Here is a 21,371-nt window from a genome sequence, read left to right as displayed (position 1 = left end):
GTCTGTCTAAGTTTTTTTCCCACTTTTTGATTGGGTTGTTTGTTTTTCTAGCATTGAGTTGTATGAGCTGCTTGTATATTTTGGAAATTAATCCTTTGTCAGTTATTTCACTTGCTATTATTTTCTCCCATTCTGAGGGCTGTCTTTTCACCTTGCTTATGTGCTTTCCTTTGCTGTGCAAAAGCTTTTAAGTTTAATCAGGTCCCACTTGCTTACTTTTGTTTTTATTTCTGTTATTCTAGAAGGTGGGTCACAGAGGATCTTGCTTTGATTTATATCATTGAATGTTCTGCCTATGTTATCCTCTAAGAGTTTTATAGTTTCTGGTCTTACATTTAGGTCTTTCATCCATTTTGAGTTTATCTTTGTGTATGGTGTTAGGAAGTGTTCTAATTTCATTCTTTTACAGGTAGCTGTCCAGTTTTCCCAGCACCATTTGTTGAACAGACTGTCTTTGCCCCATTGTATATTCTTGCCTCCTTTGTCAAAAATAAGGTTCCCATAGGTACATGGGTTTATCTCTGGGTTTTCTATCTTGTTCCATTGGTCTGTATTTCTGTTTTTGTGTCAGTACCATACTGTCTTGATGACTGTAGCTTTGTAGTATAATCTGAAGTCAGGAAGGTTGATTCCTCCAGCTCCAGTCTTCTTTCATCAAGACTGCTTTGGCTGTTCAGGGTCTTTTGTGTTTCCATATGAATTGTGAAATTTTTTGTTCTAGTTCTGTGGAAAATGCCATTAGTAATTTGATAGGGATTGCATTAAATCTGTAGATTACATTTGGTAGAACAGTCATTTTCACAATATTGATTCTTCCTACCCAGGAACAGAATGTCTCTCCGTTTATGTCATCTTTGACTTCTTTCATCAGTGTCTTAAAATTTTCTGTGTACAGTTCTTTTGTCTCCTTAGGTAAGTTAATTCCTACATATTTAATTCTTTTTGTTGCAGTGGTGAATGGGATTGATTCCTTAATTTCTCTTTCTGATTTTTCATTGTTAGTATATAGAAACACAAGTAATTTCTGTGTATTGATTTTGTATCCTGTAACTTTGCTAAATCCACTAATTAGCTCTAATAATTTTCTGATACTATCTTTAGGGTTTTCTATGTACAGTATCAAGTCATCTGCAAACAGTGAGAGCTTTACTTCTTCTTTTCTGATCTGGATTCCTTTTATTTCTTTTTCTTCTCTGATTGCTGTAGCTAGGACTTCCAGAACTATGTTGAATAATAGTGGTGAAAGTGGACACCCTTGTCCTGTTCCTGATCTTAGGGGGAATGCTTTCAGCTTCTCACAATTGAGAATAATGTTTGCTGTAGGCTTATCATAGATGGCCTTTACTATTGTTGAGTTAGTTTCCTTCTATGTACTTTTCAAACTTTTTTGAAGAGTTTTAATCATAAATTGTTGATGAATTTTGTCAAAGGCTTTTTCTCCATCTATTTAGATGATCATATGGTTTTTATCTTTCAATTTGTTCATATGGTCTATCATATTGATTTCTGTATATTGAAGAATCCTTGCATCCCTGGAATAAACCCAACTTGATCATGGTGTATGAGTTTTTTGATGTGTTGGTGAATTCTGTTTGCTAAAATTTTGTTGAGGAGTTTTGTATCTATGTTCATCGGTGATACTGGTCTGTAGTTTTCTTTTTGTGTGTTGTCTGTCTGGTTTTGGTATCAGGGTAATGGTGGCCTTGTAGAATGAATTTGGAAGGGTCCCTTCCCCTGCAATTTTTTGAAAGAGTTTTAGAAGGATAGGCATTAGCTCTTCTCTAAATGTTTGATAGAATTCTCCTGTGAAGCCATCTGGTCCTGGACTTTTGTTTTTTTTGGGAGATTTCTGATCACAGCTTCAATTTCAGTACTTCTAACTGGGTTGTTCATAATTTCTATTTCTTCCTGCTTCAGCCCTGGAAGAATGAACTTTTCTAAGAATCTGTCCATTTCTTCCAGGTTATCTATTTTATTGCCATATAGTTGTTCATAATAGTCTCTTATAATCTTCTGTATTTCTGCCCTGTTGTAACCTCTCCTTTTTAATTTCTAATTCTGTTGATTTGATTCTTCTCTCTTTTTTTTTGATGAGTCTGGCTAGATCAGATCAGATCAGTTGCTCAGTCGTGTCCGACTCTTTGCGACCCCATGAATCGCAGCACGCCAGGCCTCCCTGTCCATCACCAACTCCTGGAGTTCACTGAGACTCATGTCCATCGAGTTGGTGATGCCATCCAGCCATCTCATCCTCTGTCATCCCCTTCTCCTCCTGCCCCCAATCCCTCCCAGCATCAGAGTCTTTTCCAATGAGTCAACTCTTTGCATGAGGTGGCCAAAGTACTGGAGTTTCAGCTTTAGCATCATTCCTTCCAAAGAAATCCTAGGGCTGATCTCCTTCAGAATGGACTGGTTGGATCTCCTTGCAGTCCAAGGGACTCTCAAGAGTCTTCTCCAACACCACAGTTCAAAAGCATCAATTCTTTGGTACTCAGCCTTCTTCACAGTCCAACTCTCACATCCATACATGACCACTGGAAAAACCATAGCCTTGACTAGACGAACCTTTGTTGGCAAAGTAATGTCTCTGCTTTTGAATATGCTATCTAGGTTGGTCATAACTTTCCTTCCAAGGAGTAAGCGTCTTTTAATTTCATGGCTGCAGTCACCATCTGCAGTGATTTTGGAGCCCAGAAAAATAAAGTCTGACACTGTTTCCACTGTTTCCCCATCTATTTCCCATGAAGTGGTGGGACCGGATGCCATGATCTTCGTTTTCTGAATGTTGACCTTTAAGCCAACTTTTTCACTCTCCACTTTCACTTTCATCAAGAGGCTTTTGAGTTCCTCTTCACTTTCTGCCATAAGGGTGGTATCATCTGCAGATCTGAGGTTATTGATATTTCTCCTGGCAAACTTGATTCCAGCTTGTGCTTCTTCCAATCCAGCATTTCTCATGATGTACTCTGCATAGAAGTTAAATAAACAGTATACAGCCTTGACGGACTCCTTTTCCTATTTGGAACCAGTCTGTTGTTCCATGTCCAGTTCTAACTGTTGCTTCCTGACCTGCATACAAATTTCTCAAGAGGCAGATCAGGTGGTCTGGTATTCCCATCTCTTGAAGAATTTTCCACAGTTTATTGTGATCCACACAGTCAAAGGCTTTGGCATAGTCAATAAAGCAGAAATAGATGTTTTTCTGGAACTCTCTTGCTTTTTCTATGATCCAGCGGATGTTGGCAATTTGATCTCTGGTTCCTCTGCCTTTTCTAAAACCAGCTTGAACAGCAGGAAGTTCACGGTTCACATATTGCTGAAGCCTGGCTTGGAGAATTTTGAGCATTACTTTACTAGTGTGTGAGATGAGTGCAATTGTGCGGTAGTTTGAGCATTCTTTGGCATTGCCTTTCTTTGGGATTGGAATGAAAACTGACCTATTTCAGTCCTGTGGCCACTGCTGAGTTTTCTAAATTTGCTGGCATATTGAGTGCAGCACTTTCACAGCATCATCTTTCAGGATTTGTAATAGCTCAACTGGAATTCCATCACCTCCACTAGCTTTGTTCGTAGTGATGCTTTCTAAGGCCCACTTGACTTCACATTCCAGGATGTCTGGCTCTAGGTCAGTGATCACACCATCGTGATTATCTGGGTCTTGAAGATCTTTTTTGTACAGTTCTTCTGTGTATTCTTGCCATCTCTTCTTAATAAGGGTTTATCAATTTTGTTTATCTTCTCAAAGAACCAGCTTTTAGTTTTATTAATCTTTACTATTGCTTCTTTCATTTCTTTTTCATTTATGTCTGCTTGGATCTTTATGATTTCTCTCCTTCTACTAATTTTGGGGGGTTTTTTTGTTCTTCTTTTCCAGTTGTTTTAGGTGTAACATTAGGCTATCTATTTGATGTTTTTCTTGTTTCTTAAGGTAGGACTGTATTGTTATAAACGTCCCTTTTAGGACTGTTTTTGCTTCACCCAATATGTTTTGAGTTGTGTTTTCATTGTCATTTGTTTCTAGACATTTTTTGATTTACGTCTTGATTTCTTCAGTAACCTGTTGGTTATTTAGAAACGTGTTGTTTAATCTCCATGTGTTTGTGTTTCTTACAGTCTTTTTCATGTAATTGGTATCCAGTCTCATAGCATTGTGGTTGGAGAAGATGCTTGATAAGATTTCAACTTTCTTAAATTTACTGAGGTTTGATTTGTCATCCAAGATGTGGTCTATCCTGGAGAATGTTCCATGTGCAGTTGAGAGAAAGGTGTATTCTTCTGCATTTGGATGGAATGTCCTGAAGATATCAATGAGATCCATCTCATCTAATGTATCATTTAAGGCTTGTGTTTCCTTGTTAATTTTCTGTTTTGATGGTCTGTCCATTGGTGTGAATGGGGTGTTAAAGTCTCCTACTATTATTGTGTTACTGTCAATTTCTCCTTTTATGTCTGTTAGTGTTTGTCTTATGTATTGAGGTGCCCCTATGTTGGGTGCATAGATATTTACAATTGTTATGTCTTCTTCTTGGATTGATCCCCGATCATTATGTAGTGTCCTTCCTTATCTCTTGTAATCTTCTTTATTTTAAGGTCTATTTTGTCTGATATGAGGATTGCTACTCCAGCATTCTTTTGCTTCCTATTTGCATAGAATATATTTTTCCATCCTCTCACTTTTAGTCTATATGTGTCTTTAGGTCTGAAGTGGGTTTCTTGTAGACAGCATATATATGGGTCTTGTTTTTGTATCCATTCAGCCAGTCTGTGTCTTTTGATTGGAGCATTTAATGACTTACATTTAAAGTAATTATTGATATATATGTTCCTATTGCCATTTTCTAATTGTTTGGGGTTGATTTTGTAGATCTTTTTTTCTTCTCTTGTATTTCTTGACTGTATAAGTCCTTTTAACATTTGTTGTACAGCTGGTTTGGTGGCACTGCATTCTCTTAACTTTTGCTTGTCTGAAAAGCTTTTTTTCTCCATCAATTTTGAATGAGATCTTTGCCAGATACAGTAATCTTGGTTGTAGATTTTTCCCTTTCAGTACTTTAAATATATCCTGCCATTCCCTTCTGGCCTGCAGAGTTTCTGCTGAAAGATCAGCTGTTACGCATATGGGGTTCCCTTGTATGTTACTTGTTGCTTCTCCTTTGCTGCTTTTAATATTCTTTTTTTGTGTTTAGTCTTTGTTAGTTTGATTAGTATGCATCTTGGTGTGTTTCTCCTTGGGTTTATCCTATATGGGACTCTTTGTGCCTCTTGGACTTGATTGACTATTTCCTTTTCCATGTTGGGGAAATTTTCAACTATAATCTCTTCCAAAATTTTCTCATACCCTTTATTTTTCTCTTTTTCTTCTGGAACCCCTATAATTTGAATGTTGGTGCATTTGATATGGTCTCAGACGTTTCTGAGACTGTCCTCAGCTCTTTTCGTTCTTTTTACTTTATTCTGCTCTTCAGAAATTATTTCCACTATCTTCCAGCTCACTGATTCATTCTTCTGCTTCAGATACTCTGCTCTTGATTCCTTCTAGAGTATTTTTAATTTCAGTAATTGAGTTGTTTCTCTCTGTGTGTTTATTCTTTAACTCTTCTAGGTCTTTGTTAATTGATTCTTGCATTTTCTCCATTTTGTTTTCAAGGTTTTTGATTATCTTTACTATCATTATTCTAAATTATTTTTCAGGTAATTTTCCTATTTCCTCTTCATTTATTTGGACTTCTGTGTTTCTAGTTTGTTCCTTCATTAGTGCAGTATTTCTCTGCCTTTTCATTTTTTTTAAAGTTATTGTGTTTGATGTCTCCTTTTCCCAGGCTTCAAGGAAAATTGAATTCTTTCCTTGAAGAAGGTTGAATTCTTTCTTCCTTTTAGTTTCTGCCCTCCTAAGGTTGGCATCACCAACTTGATGGACAGGAGTTTGGGTGAACTCTGGGAGTTGGTGATGGACAGGGAGGCCCGGCGTGCTGCAATTCATGAGGTCGCAAAGAGTCGGACACGACTGAGCGACTGAACTGAACTGAACTGAACTGAAGGTTGGTCCAGTGGTTTGTGTGAGCTTCATGTAGGGTGAGATTTGTGCTCAGTTTTTGTTTGTTTGTTTTGCCTCTGATGGGCAAGGCTGAGTGAGGTGGTAATCCTATTGTCTGATGATTGAGTTTGTACTTTTGTTTCGTTTGTTGTTTAGATGAGGCATCCTGCACAGGGTGCTACTGGTGGTTGGGCGATGCTGGGTCTTGTATTCAAGTAGTTTCCTTTGTGTGAGTTCTCACTATTTGATACTCCCTAGGGTTAGTTCCTTGGTAGTGTAGGGTCTTGGAGTCAGTGCTCCCACTCCAAAGGCTCAGGGTTTAATCTCTGGTCAGGAACGAAGATTCCACAAGTGGTTTGTTATGGCATTAAGTGAGATTAAAACAAATATCCAAAAACAAGAAACCAAAGATGAACCCCAGACAAATGGCAGTTACAAAATCAGGCAAATAATAATTAAAATAATGGAATACACACACACACACACACACATATATATACACACACCCATAAGCAAAGTGGAAACAGTCCAACAAAAATAAAGTACAGTAGATTGATCTGGTGAACAAAGGAAATCAAAAATTATATTTACCAGTTAAAATATAAACTAACTTAAGCACAAACTGGAAAACAAGACTAAAGCAAGGTGCCAAGTGGGGAATAAAGCAATGAAAACAAAACTAACAAATATGTTGAGAGGAAAGGAAAGAAAGAAAGAATAGATACGCAAAGTTAAACAGAGGTAGATGAAGAAGATTTATATAAATTAAAGATTAACTGCAAGGGGAAAAGAATGGAAGAAAAGGCAAGCAAAGGAATAAATGTAGAAAAAATAGGTTTAAAAAAATTAAAAATAGAAAAGAGAAAAAAAAACAGAAGAAGAAAGAAAAAAGGGAACAAAAAGGAAAACTCCACAAACTGCAAAAGCCCACTGTAGAGGCAGAGGTTTTTAACAAGAATAGAAAATGTGACTGAATATACACATATACATATATACCCATAAGCAAAATCAAAACAGTTCAACAAAAATAAAATACAATAGATTGACCCAGTGAACAAAGGAAACCAAAAATTTTATCTACCAGAACAACACTAATTAAAGCACAAACTGGGAAACAAAACTAAAGCAAAGTGACAACTGGGGAATAAAGCAATGAAAATAAAAGTAACAAATATGTTTAGAAGAAAAGAGAGAAAGAAAAGAAAGAAAGAATAGATATTCAGAGTTAAATAGAGGTAGATAATGTTAAATGTAGATATGTTAAATATAACATATAAGTGTTTATATACGTTAATGATTAACTGCAAGGGGAAAAGAATAGTAGGAAAAGCAAACAAAGAAATAAATGTAGAGAAAATAATAATAGATTTAAAAAATTAAAATTAAAAAAAGAGAAAAAAAAGAGGAAAACTCCACAGAACTGCAAAAGCTCAGTGTAGAGGCAGAGGTTTATAACAACAATAAAAAATATGACTGAGGGGGAAAAAAAAAGCTCAAAAGCTTAATTGAGTTTCTTAGTGCCAATAGAATCAAGAATTACAACAGAGGGGGGAAAAAAGAAAAAACAATCCAAAAGAATCTATAGAACAGGTCAAAAAATAATAATAAATGTTTTTCTTGAGTCACTGCTGTCAGAGTCCCCTCCCTAGGATCCCCTCCAAAACTGTGCTGATCTCTGGACCTGCTGTGGGGGCTGCTCAAATTCTAATCTGGTCCTACTCCTGTGTGTTCTTGCCTCCAATGTCCATAGCTATCAGAGCTAGTGTGTCATCTTTTGTGGGCACTCTCAATGGCCTTTTATATATTCCATAGACATAGAGTCTGCTTAGTTGATTGTGTGGATTTAATCTGCAGCTTGTACAGCTAGTGGGAAGGTTTTGGGTCTTCTTCCTTAGACACACTGCCCCTGGATTTCAATTGTGGTTTTATTTCTGCCTCTACATGTGTGTCTTCCACTGGGGTTTAGCTCTTGAGGCTGCCCTGAAGGGCTTGAGTTTGCCCCTGTGAGGGCCAGGTTTGGAGGTGGTGCAGCTGCTTGGGTCACAGGAGTTCTGGCAGCACCAGGAGCTCAGGGGGGGGTTAGCGACTAGGGTAGTAGGAAATACGGTGCTCTAGAAGGGTTTGGGAAGAAGGCAATGGCACCCCACTCCAGTACTCTTGCCTGGAAAATCCCATGGACAGAGGAGCCTAGTAGGCTGCAGTCCATGGGGTCGCTAAGAGTCAGACACGACTGAGCGACTTCCCTTTCACTTTTCACTTTCATGCATTGGAGAAGGAAATGACAACCCACTCCAGTGTTCTTGCCTGGAGAATCCCAGGGACGGGGGAGCCTGGTGGGCTGCCGTCTATGGGGTCACACAGAGTCGGACACGACTGAAGTGACTTAGCAGCAGCAGCAGCAGCAGCAGCAGAAGGGTTTGGCAACCAATCTTGGCCAATACGCTCCAGTATTCTTACCTGGAGAACACCCTCTCTGACAGAGAAGCCTGGCAGGCCACAGTCTGCAGGATTGCAAAGAGTCGGACATGACTGAAGCAACCCTGTGCACACAAACGTAAGACTGTTTCTTTTGCCTGTGGCAGCTCTGCCCCAATGAGGGTTGAACGTGAAGGAGGTGCAGCTGCTTGGCTTGCAGGGACCCTGTCGGCGCCAAGTGTGCAGGGACACGGATTGCCTCTACTGCAGGAGTTATGGCCCTAAAAGAATCTTTTGTTGAGCTTCTTATAGCTGGTGATCAGAAGGTCTCTTTGGCCAGTCCTTCTCCATAGCTCTGCCCATTCATGCACTTAGAGGGCTCCCTTGCTTTGGGTCCTTTTCTACTGTTTTCTAAATAAGAGAAAGTAACTATCAACTTCATATCTATACTCAGTTAAATGATCATTAAAGAAGGAGCGCAGCTTTCCCCAGCAGTTATGAGCCTGGGATGCTGGCACGGCTGCTGGTAATGGTCCTTATCATCATTTCTTCTCTTGTTATTCCCCTCAAAACTCTCAATATAAATCTCACTTCCTGCTATAAGTAAAGGTCAAATAAAGATATTTTCAGGCACACACACACAAATAAAATTGAATGTTTGGGAAAGACTCTAAGACATGTCTCTAAAAACACTTATTAAAAAACTAGGTGGAGAGTGAAAAAGTTGGCTTAAAGCTCAACATTCAGAAAACGAAGATCATGGCATCCGGTCCCATCACTTCATGGGAAATAGATGGGGAAACAGTGGAAACAGTGTCACACTTTATTTTGGGGGGCTCCAAAATCACTGCAGATGGTGACTGCAGCCACAAAATTAAAAGATGCTTACTCCTTGGAAGGAAAGTTATGACCAACCTAGATAGCATATTCAAAAGCAGAGACATTACTTTGCCAACAAAGGTTCGTCTAGTCAAGGCTATGGTTTTTCCAGTGGTCATGTATGGATGTGAGAGTTGGACTGTGAAGAAAGCTGAGCGCCAAAGAATTGATGCTTTTGAACTGTGGTGTTGGAGAAGACTCTTGAGAGTCCCTTGGACTGCAAGGAGATCCAACCAGTCCATTCTGAAGGAGATCAGCCCTAGGATTTCTTTGGAAGGAATGATGCTAAAGCTGAAACTCCAGTACTTTGGCCACCTCATGCGAAGAGTTGACTCATTGGAAAAGACTCTGATGCTGGGAGGGATTGGGGGCAGGAGGAGAAGGGGATGACAGAGGATGAGATGGCTGGATGGCATCACTGACTTGAGGGACGTGAGTCTGGGTGAACTCCGGGAGTTGGTGATGGACAGGGAAGCCTGGCTTGCTGTGATTCATGGGGTCGCAAAGAGTCGGACACGACTGAGCGACTGAACTGAACTGAACTGAGGTGTGAGACAACTATAATAGGAAAAACTGCCTGATAATATACAAACTACTTAGAAAGGATCTTTAAACTATTGACCTCCTTAGAGAATAAAATGAAAAGAAAAAGAAAGTAACTGGAAGAGCCTTATAGGTACAGATAAAGCTAGGACATTAGTAGTGGTTTTATGTAAGAAAAATAATTTTTAACTCCAATTAGTTGCCAAAGAATGGGCCTTGCTGCTGCTGCTGCTGCTGCTAAGTCTCTTCAGTCGTGTCCGACTCTGCGTGACCCCATAGACGGCAGCCCACCAATCTACATCAAAAGATAGGGAAATAAATGTACATCTACATGTTTTAGGTTAAGATAATAAAATATTTAAGATATCTTCTTTTCAACTGATCAACCACCCATTGGTCCCAATCAAGTCTAATGAAGGGTTTCTCCAACTTCATCAAATAGTTGTAAAATTAAGCGGTAAGATGTATGAAAGTGCTTCATAAACTATAATGTGAAATATAAATGTGAGCTATCTGTAATTAAAGTGTAATAAATAGATTTAGTCCTTTTGATGATATACACAAAATACAGACCAGGAGAAAAAGTAGATATTTGAGAAACTCTATTTTCCTGAGCACTTCCTTGGAATGTTACTGATAGAGCTAACATTCACTCACAGTATGGAAAAGAGAATAGTGAAAAGAACAGACATGCCTCCCAGTATGAGGTCTGTGTGCATAAAAAAGCAGAGTGCAAGGGAAGAATACCTTCAAGTCAGGATCAAAAAACGATAAACTTCAGTTGTCACCGAATAAACCTAACTTCTGTTCATTTCAACCATGAAACGTATACATCTGGGGTTGTCCATCTGCAAATTTCTAAACTTAAGCTATATATTCCCACCTTGGCTTCCAGTCGCCGTGGGTCTCGGCCATGCGAGAGTGCACAGTGAAGCAAGGCCATCCTCTCACAGTCCAGCCGGGCGCTCCGCAGGAACTCCACTAAATACGACTGGTTGAGGAGCACCCTGTAGAGCTTTCCAGAACGTGAATCCAGGACCAGAGACCCTGACAGTGACTGTAAAGGACTATGAGGTAGCATGTCAATCACTTCACTGTTTTCTGGCCAAAAAAAAAAAAGTAGATCAGTAAATAAAAGAACCCCACTCCCCCAAATATAAATATTAACATTTAAATGAACCCAAACAGACCACGTTCACAAGGGAAAAACTACAGGCATACCTGTCAGAAACAGACTGTGGCAGATCAGGTCTGGATGTTGAATGTTAAGGAGATGAAAGAAATGACCAGGTAAGTAAACGGCCACATAATAGTCTATGGAAGAGAGATTTAAGTCAGCTCCAAGTGGCAAGTGCTGCACAGTACAGATTAAAGTCAACAACTTTACAGTATCCCTATTTTTCTCTGAACCTCTTAAAACACAGAAATTTTGACCAATGTAACAAAAAGCTGTCTGATGTCAGTACATTTCATCCTACTAGCAAGATATCATTTATTTCTACCTACAGCTTTCTTCAGATATTTAGCTATGGTTATCTTAATTTATATCTGTAATTTTGTTTATGAATTGTGGCTTTATATAAATCTGAATGAACTCTGAGAACAAATCAGAATTAAAAAAATATCCAGCAACATGAATTATTCCTTAATATGACAGGCTGGAAATAGTTTATCATGGGAATTTCCTTCATAATTTCTGACATGTGAGGGAAGTTCTAAAATTTAGTTTCCTATGTTTGCCCACTGCTCATTGTCACCATTATCGTCAGCAGCAGCATTTTCTCTAAAGAACCTTCAAACTGATATTCATCAAAACAATCTCTGTAGGCATTCTGACGCTTCATGATGTACTAATTTGATTCCTTGCATAACAAGCTGCCTAGAATTCACACCTTCACAGTCCCTTCATAAGATATTTTTGTACAAAGAACAGAATTTTTGTATACGGATTGAGGCAAGGTATACAAAATAGGTTTCTGGAGAAGGGGGCAGGATAGAAGTAGTCCTTGCCAGTAATTTTTCTATGATCTTAGAAAAACAGAAAAATTCATATAGTAGGAGTGAATTTCATGCAGATGAAGCATTTAGATTATTAATATAAGCGAACCAGCTAGACTCGTTTTTCTCCCTAAGAAGTAAAGAAATACATGCTGATAATTATTTGCATAAAAGGCATTCTGAGGATGTAAAACTCTAAATAGTTGACTTATGACTGTCCTTTCAAGTCACTGTGGATTAAGTGATGTTAAAGTACTTAGCATAAGTGGTTGTGATGTTATCATTATGGCAGCACTTAAGTAGAAAAACACAAATCATGATACGGTAGGGCACAATGGAAAGACATCGTGACCTAAATTAACCCCTCATCCTACCACTTACTTAACCAGTTAACTAAGGTAGTACTATGTCCCTGGGAAAGGGGGCATTTGGAAATACATTGAGGGTGTTCTAAGCTGTCACAATTATTGAGGCAGAGGGGAGATTTACACTGCCATTTGATGAATGAGTGGGCTCCAAGAATGTCAAATCCCTCAGTGTGCACACAAAGTTACTGTCTCACCAAAGGTGTCAGTAGTACCTGTGGTAGGCTGACCATCCCAAAGATGTGGTAATCCCCAGAGCCTATGAATATGTCACCTCAAGTGATAAAGGAGACCTTGAAGATGTGATTAAGGATCTTGAGATAGGAGTATCCTACATTACCCAGTTGGACCTAATGTAATCACAAATGGTTTTATAAGGAAGAAGAGGAAGATTTGACTACAGAAGAGAAGACTATAAGATTATGAAAGAGACTGGAGTGATGTGATCACAAGCCAAGAGATGCTAGCCTTTAGATGCTGGAGGAGGCAAAGAGTCAACTCTTCCCTGAAATCTCCAGAAGGAACCATTTCTGCCCCTACCTTGATGCCCTAAGACTTGCTCATTTTAGAATTTTGACCTCCAGAACCACAAGACAATGTGTTGTTTATTTAAGAGCTAAAATTGTGGTGATTTCTTATTGTAGCAATAAACTAATATAAGATCTTCAGGGGATCTTCCCAACACAGGGGCTGAACCCAGGTCTCCCACATTGCAGGTGGATTCTTTACCAGCTGAGCCACAAGGGAAGCAGTGCCCCCGATAAGAGACACTAAAAGAAGTTTTGAGTACACAACACAGACTTTCTGAGTTTCAGTTTCATTATCTGTAAAGTAGGGATTCTTTACCAACTGAGCTATCAACATTCAGAAAACTAAGATCATGGCATCCAGTCCCATTACTTCATGGCTAATAGATGAAGAAAAAGTGGAAACAGTGGCTGACTTTATTTTGGGGGGCTCCAAAATCACTGCAGATGGTGACTGCAGCCGTGAAATTAAAAGACACTTGCTCCTTGGAAGGAAAGTTATGACCAACCTAGACAGCATATTAAAAGCAGAGACATTACTTTGCCAACAAAGATCCATCTAGTCAAGGCTATGGTTTTTCCAGTGGTCATGTATGGATGTGAGAGTTGGATTATAAAGAAAGCTGAGCACCAAAGAATTGATGCTTTTGAACTGTGGTGTTGGAGAAGGCTCTTGAGAGTCCCTTGGACTGCAAGGAGATCCAATCAGTCCGTTCTAAAGGAGATCAGTCCTCGGTGTTCTTTGGAAGGACTGATGTTGAAGCTGAAACTCCAATACTTTGGCCACCTCATGCGAAGAGTTGACTCATTGGAAAAGACCCTGATGCTGGGAGGAATTTGGGGCAGGAGGAGAAGGAGACGACAGAGGATGAGATGGCTGGATGGCATCACTGACTCAATGGACATGAGTTTGAGTAAACTTCGGGAGTTGGTGATGGACAGGGAGGCCTGGCGTGTTGCAGTCCATGGGGTTGCAAAGAGTTGGACATGACTGAGCGACTGAACTGAACTGAACTGAACTGAAAGTAGGGATAACATCACCAAGAAAAACTGCTGTAAAGATGAAGAGAACTTAAGCAAAACACTTAGAATATAGTGTTAATTGAGAAAAGACAGTTTTTTAATGTATAAATATATCTCTCTTATATAGAGGTGGTTTGGGGTTCATGAAAAACTTCCCTCAAAACTCTATTCTTTAATATTTAAATAAATATAAGCTCCTTCTAACAGGGTGACACTTCAGGGAAATTACATGCAATAAATTGCAAAAGACCTCACTCAAAAAGCAATACTGTTGTCATAAAAGTCACCTCTAGAATAGTTTTAATCTTGGGTACAAACTTGTGCCTATGTAACAAAATCTGTTTCAAGAAAGAAAGACAAGTTATGTTAGATAGCCTATTTTTACAATAAGCTTTACTATTTTTGCACTCTCCACACTCTAAAGATCATAGATTAAATCATGGCTGCCCCTATCAAGAGTCATTCCTAGGGGTTAAAAAAAAAAAAAAAAAAAAAGGAAGCATACATTTGACCTTGCAAAATGGGAAGTTTTTTTTAACAGAAAGTTTCCCACATCACTCTAGAGATGGGATACTGCTATAGCTTTGCTGATAAGAATCAAGTCTCAGACCCAGGAAATCTTATATTTCTCTCTCTTACCACAGGATGCAGTAGAATCAGGCCTCTCAAAAACAATTTCCCACAGGTTCAGAGCTCATATTAAAAACTGCCACATATTGGCCCACTTAGCATAGGATATCTCCCCTCACCAACAGTATCATTCAAAATAAAAATATTTTTTTTGCAACAGTGTGGATGGACCTACAGAGTATTATGCTTAGTGAAATAAGTCAGATAGAGAAGTAAGAAATATTCTGTGTCACTTATATGAAGAATCTAAAAAAATAAAACAATTATCTATAACAAAACAAAAGCAGACTTACAGATACAGAGAACAGATTAGTGGTTACCAGTGAGGAGAGAGAATAAGGGCAAAATAAGGGTAGGAGATTAAGAGGTACAAAGTAAATAAGCTACAAAGATATATTTTACAGACAAGGAAACATAGCCATTATTTTGTAATAACTTTAAGTGGAGTATAATCTATAAAATAATGAATCACTGTTGTTCACCTGAAATTAATATAATATTGTGAGTTAATTACACTTCAATTTAAAAGACAAAAAAATATAAACTTTCTTATCATTTTGGTTCTTTCTTTGCCCAGTTCCTTTACAAGCTTTTGCCATGATAGTAGGCAAACTGGGAAACAGGGATAAAGAAAATATTAAAGAACTCATCTGCTCTAAACCTGAAGTTTTTCTTTTAAAAATACTGTGCCATGTCCCATATGCAGGCAAGCAATAGTTCTGTTTAGTCTTGTACTAACCAACCGGTTTGTGCCCACTCATCCCACCTGTCATGGAAAAGCAGCTTTCCACTGGTAGCCACAATAAATCCCTTCTTTATTGGCTTCGTTATAGACTCACTTAATATGTTTTTTTTTTTTTTTTTCACTTAATGTATTTAAGTTTAATACTCAAGTTCCCTTTACCATATTTACTCAGTGAAAAACAACTCACTCAAGCTAATCTATCTATAAATGATTTATGGGACTCAGAAGCTTTTAGCAATTAGTAACAGGGAACAGATGATTTCTCACGGGTTTTTGTCTCTAAAATCAAGGGACAACATGATGTATTATTTCTCATAGGCTTTTAAGAAACATCTCATTCACTATCATCATTTTTATACTAACAAATGATCTTTTAGGATTGCTACTAAAAACACAGGAACACTGACATCCTAGGTTCTAAGAAGGGAGATACATTCCCCCTGCACCATCCCGCCTTTCAAAAAGCTCATTTTGGTGGTGGTGGGGGTGTATCCAGAGAAAACCTTCCCCTATCTGGCTTCAAAAAGGTCAGTCATAGTCATCACAACCTGAGTCCCAAAGAGGCATTAGAAAATGGGGTGCAAAGGAAAAACAAGGCCTAACATGTACCACAAGGAAAGGTCAGAGCAGAGAGACACATATGCTGCTCACTCACCAAGGTTGAGAAAAGTTATGCCCTTTGTCACATGTGAGTCAACACTCCCAAGAGTAGTAGTGAAGGTTTTGCTGTGCCCTGTGGAAAGAACACCAAGCCAGAGAAAGGATGTTAAGAAACAAAGAGCTGCAATTCCACCCAAGGCAGTGACTACACATCATACTCTCCACACTGAGTAACTGTGAAACTGACAAAGCAAGTATCTTCAGAGTCCTAGAGCTCATGGTTCCCCCCTCATTCTCCAGAAGCCAGCACTGAAGACAGATCACCTAAGTGGAGTCACAAGCCAATAGTTGTTCTGGGCTTACACATAATCTTAGAGCTTAAAAGGTGGGTTGTGCTGGGACAGAAGGATCTGAGGAACTTTACTTAAGAATCCAAGAGATGGAGCAGACCAGGTGGCTCTTTGGCCCTCATGCCTCAAGGCTCACTGCCACACTCTTGTGGTCATTAAGGCCCTTGAAGGCTTCTCTGAATCACTGAGGAAGCCCACTGTGAGTCAGAGTGGGTGTTTATCTAGTACACTCAGGGTAGTACTGGGCTTCACTTTTCATTCTTCTAACTCTTAATCATGGTTATTAGCTCTTAGTACGACTTTCAGAAAAGTTCTATTTACTGACTTTAATTATTAACCATTTGAAAAGGGTATTAAAATGTTCCACAAATATCAAACTTGTATTATTAAAGCATGCATATAGGTCTTCTGAATTTTCTTCTGTTTTCTTCATTATTAAGTTATTAAACATTTTTTACTTTGATCTCTAACTTCTGAATGTAACATTAGGCAGAATAAAATCTCGTGTGACCTGGCACAGTTTTTTTCGAAAATCCTAATTTTAAATAATTTTAAGTCTACCCACGGTATTATTATATAACTACTAATTTTAAGCAACTAAACAAGCAGAATAAATACTCTTTAGCATGGTTCAGGCTAAAACTATTAAAAGTCAATTTTAAAACTATTAAAGGGCACTCTGATGTCAACTACAGAACTAGAAAAGATTGGACACTTTACTCCTGTCCTCCAGGCTGACTATTGATATATCAATTTCTTGGGCCACAGATGTTATGAAATAAATCTATCTTAGGTCTAAGAGCTGTTAAAGTCTAAGATGGTAGAAACTTATTTAACTAAAACCTTGTGTACCTTTGTAAGCTAAATCTATAGGTACCTTTCAATTAGTAATAATATAAAAATCAAAAACACACCATCAGCAAATACATCCCTTTGCATTGGTCTATAGGCCTGGTAAAAAGATATAGGTCAGGAAAAAATATATATTACACAATATTATTTTAAAAATAATATAAAAATAACTAGCTAACAACACTCATCATTCATAAATTTCTTTAGGAAATATGTATTATATAGGTACACAGATATATGATGTACTGATCAAATTTGTTATAAGGTAATAAAACTTTAAAATCTATATACTTTGCTATTTGGAAAAAAGGATTATGTTAAAAAAAAGAATAAATGAAAAATACCTTTATGAAAGTAAAACACTGAATATGTGATTTGTTCCCAAGAGTCAAAGTTCGGGCAGTAACATACACACAAACTTCCTAGAAGGAAGAAAGTATTTAGTAAAGCTTAAAAGAATCACAGACAAATAAAGTTTCCTAAGCTACTTATCCTTACTGCCATTCCTTTAGACGTTCTGCCTCAATTTACCTCATAGATTATTCCCAAATTCTAGAAATTAACTATTAACATGTTGCTAAGAAATTTCAATTCAACAATTACTCACCACACACTATATGCAATGTATTGTGTAGACTATTGAAGGCTAGGAAAATGAAGAGAGACTTCCATATACGAAATTATGGGAGTCTAGAGAAGTTTACAAAGCTTCATGAGATTCTCCTTATATACAGTTCCTCCCCTGTGCTCTTTTTAAGTTTGTTCCCCAGCCATTACTAATAGCTATGGACCCCAGTTAATCAAAAATATGTCTCCTTCTTACAGAAAGTTTCCAGTCTTATTATTTATTTACAATGGAAGGCAAACTGAGGCAATGAGAGCGAGTGGTGTGTGAGCCTGTTCCCACCTGTATTTAGGTCCCTGAGGTCCATGGCCCAAGGTCAAAGGAGAGCTCCTGGGATGGACTGGTTTTTCCAGATGAGCCCTGACCACCCTCACTTAGCCCACCACTTCAGAACAACCTCAGCCTGCCCACCCGCTTCAATGTGTAAAACTGTCCATTACGTCCAGCAGCTGCTGCCACCTGTACATCTGGGTAAATTCATCAATGACTTACAAATGACGGCATTATGCTAAGATGGATACTTCTATTCTAATGCTAGCATTTATGTGATCATCTGAAATAGGAGATTTCTAGGGTGGAAAGGAACTTGACAAACCTGGTTCTAGTCCCAGAGCGACTATTAACTAGCTATGTGAACTCTATTATTATTCTACTTCAGTGAATCATTTCCTCTACCATACTCCACTAGAGTTCCTTTGTTAAAAATCATGGTAGGGAAAAAAGGTCCATTTTCCCTAAGAAGGCTATTTCAGGACATATTTAAGCATTCTGTTATAATATTTATCAGTTTTGACTCTTTTAATGATTTTTAAGATTGCAATATATTGTTAGAAATTCATTTTATTGCAATATTTTCAACATGAAATGACAAAAAAGAATAACTTTATCAGATTAAAAAAGGTAACAATTCTGTTATATTTTAAATTACCATTATGCTTAATGACCACACAATAATACCTTTATTTAAAACTACAGCAGACTCACTAAGAGTAAAATAATGCTATACTAAAGCATAAACAAAAATAGTAATTAAAAGAGTTACCGAAGTCCCATGTACCACTTTGAATACTTTCATATAGTAAACATTCTATATGTTTACTATAGAATGTAAACCTATTGGTTTATCCTGTTCTTTTATGTTCTATGATCACAAGGACAAAGACATTTTTAGCAGACAGTTAAAACTTCAGCCTCTGTCTGATAATAAAGAAATAAGAATTAAAATAAGGTACCACATTTTCCCTTTAAAATTAACAAAGTTTTAAAAATTATAATCAATTCTGCCAATGGAAGAACAATCTCAAATAACAGTAATGAAAAGGTGAACTAGTACAACCTCTCTGAAAAACAGTTTTGCACAGAATGAAATATATTCACACCTGTTGACCCAGCAATTGTTCTTTCAGGAATCTGTCCTGAGGAACGAGCATGAAATGTAAACAATATAAGGAAGATTATAATCTTCATTCTAGAAAAAAAATCTCTACAAACCATTCTTTAGAGAATCGAAGTTATTGTTTTCCTTGTTTTGAAGAAAGTTAACATGAGATGTAGAATAAACTTACGTAAAAACATACACTGAAAGCCATATTAGATTTCATAGCAAGTATCTCCAAACAGGTTGTAGCTTAGTCACCCTTCTCAGTCCCAAAGGGGGAAAAAAGACACAGCAAGGGGAAATGGACTGCGCACAGGCTCTGCAAACCTGTCCCGCTCCTAGAATTTTCTCTGATAGCGTCAATGTTCTAAATCTGGTTCTAAATCTGGTAGCCATGAGCCACATGTGACTACTGAGCATTTAAAAGACAGCTACTGTGACTGACAAACTCCTTTTAAATTTTATTTGATTTTAACAACTTAAATAGCTGCACATGGCTAGTGGCTACCATACTGGACAACACAACTCTGGAGCACTGGAGCACTGGTTCTCACCTCTGAAAGCACATTAAAGCTTCCTGAGTTCACAGATACCTAGGCTCCATTTGAGACCACTAAATCAGAATCTCTGGGGCTGATACTCAGGCATTAGTATTTTTTAAATTTGTGTGAATCATATTAATTGAAATCTCTAAGCCTCAGTTTCCTCATCTGTAAATAAAGAAAACATAGCACCTCCTTCATATGGTTCTAATATGAGTGTTAAATGAGATAATATGTATAAAGCTCTGGCAAAAAAGTTATATGTAGTCATAAAGGTTAGCTGCTATTATTATTATTCCAGAATAATTTTGCTGCTATTTATGAGTTGAGGGAAGTCCGAGTTTGGGGGAAAAAAAAAAAAGCATGCTCTTAATGGCATATCCAGCGATGTTTAATGAATATTCATCAATGATGAAGATAATATCTCAAAGTTGGCTAGCCTGGGGGAAACCATTTGGACAATGAAAGCTATTATGGACAAAGTTTTCCAAGGGAAATTATCTCATTGTAAAAAGCTCTATAAAATGCTAAACAGAGGCCTAATTCTGGGAACTTGTGAAGGGCAACTCTTACCATTAAATGTGCAGGACGGAGAAGTTACACTTTTCACCCCTCACCACCTCCCAGTAGGTGGTGCACAAGAAAGAATTACAGCCACTACAGACTCAGAACACACAGAGCATTCTAAGTACCACTTCAGGGTTGACTCTCAAGATAGGGAGTGCAGTCTTTCCTTCAGTGCTTTAGAAAGTCCCTGATTCGGGCTTCCCTGGTAGCTCAGCTGGTAAAGAATAAGCCTGCAGTGCAGGAGATCCTGGTTCGATTCCTGGGTTGGGAAGACCCCTGGAGAAGGGGTAGGCTACCCACTCCAGTATTCCTGGGCTTCCCTGCTGTCTCAACTGGTAAAGAATCCGTCCAAAATGCAGGAGACCTGGGTTTGATCCCTGTCAGCGATCAATGCAAAGAAATAGAGGAAAACAACAGAATGGGAAAGACTAGAGATCTCTTCAAGAAAATTAGAGATACCAAGGGAACATTTCATGCAAAGATGGGCTCGATAAAGGACAGAAATGGTATGGACCTAACAGAAGCAGAAGATATTAAGAAGAAGTGGCAAGAATACACAGAAGAACTGTACAAAAAAGATCTTCATGACAAAGATAATCACGATGGTGTGATCACTCACACTCACCTAAAGCCAGACATCCTGGAATGTGAAGTCAAGTGGGCCTTAGAAAGCATCACTATGAACAAAGGTAGTGGAGGTGATGGAATTCCAGTGGAGCTATTTCAAGTCTTAAAAGATGATGCTGTGAAAGTGCTACACTCAATATGCCAGCAAATTTGGAAAACTCAGCAGTGGCCACAGGACTGGAAAATGTCAGTTTTCATTCCAATCCCAAAGAAAGGCAATGCCAAAGAATGCTCAAACTACCACACAATTGCACTCATCTCACATGCTAGTAAAGTAATGCTCAAAATTCTCCAAGCCAGGCTTCAGCAATACGTGAACCGTGAACTTCCTGATGTTCAAGCTGGTTTTAGAAAGGGCAGAGGAACCAGAGATCAAATTGCCAGCTGGATCACAAAAAAAGCAAGAGAGTTCCAGAAAAACATCTATTTCTGCTTTATTGACTATGCCAAAGCCTTTGACTGTGTGGATCACAATAAACTGTGGACAATTCTGAAAGAGATGGGAATACCAGACCACCTGACCTGCCTCTTGAGAAACCTGTGTGCAGGTCAGGAGCAACAGTTAGAACTGGACATGGAACAACAGACTGGTTCCAAATAGGAAAAGGAGTACATCAAGTCTGTATATTGTCACCCTGCTTATTTAACTTATATGCAGAGTACATCATGAG

The 21,371-nt window shown here is 38.2% G+C and overlaps 1 protein-coding gene across 3 annotated transcripts in view; it reads right to left on the bottom strand.

The window, feature by feature from the left end:
- Positions 1-21,371, bottom strand: part of GSAP (gamma-secretase activating protein) — a 101,117-nt gene that overhangs the window by 42,268 nt on the left and 37,478 nt on the right. For 2 of the 3 annotated variants that reach the window (XM_070787701.1, XM_070787703.1), the window contains 4 exons: positions 17,306-17,383; positions 15,815-15,892; positions 11,093-11,185; positions 10,755-10,972 (listed from right to left, as the gene is read on the bottom strand). In XM_070787701.1, the coding sequence (XP_070643802.1) occupies positions 10,755-10,972; positions 11,093-11,185; positions 15,815-15,892; positions 17,306-17,383 (467 nt within the window). The remainder of the gene's footprint in view (positions 1-10,754; positions 10,973-11,092; positions 11,186-15,814; positions 15,893-17,305; positions 17,384-21,371) is intronic. The other variant, XM_070787702.1, reaches the window with a different exon arrangement.

Source organism: Bos indicus, chromosome 4 (assembly GCF_029378745.1).
Source record: "Bos indicus isolate NIAB-ARS_2022 breed Sahiwal x Tharparkar chromosome 4, NIAB-ARS_B.indTharparkar_mat_pri_1.0, whole genome shotgun sequence".
NCBI classification, from domain to species: Eukaryota; Metazoa; Chordata; class Mammalia; order Artiodactyla; family Bovidae; genus Bos; species Bos indicus.
This window is presented reverse-complemented; position numbering and strand designations above follow the sequence as displayed.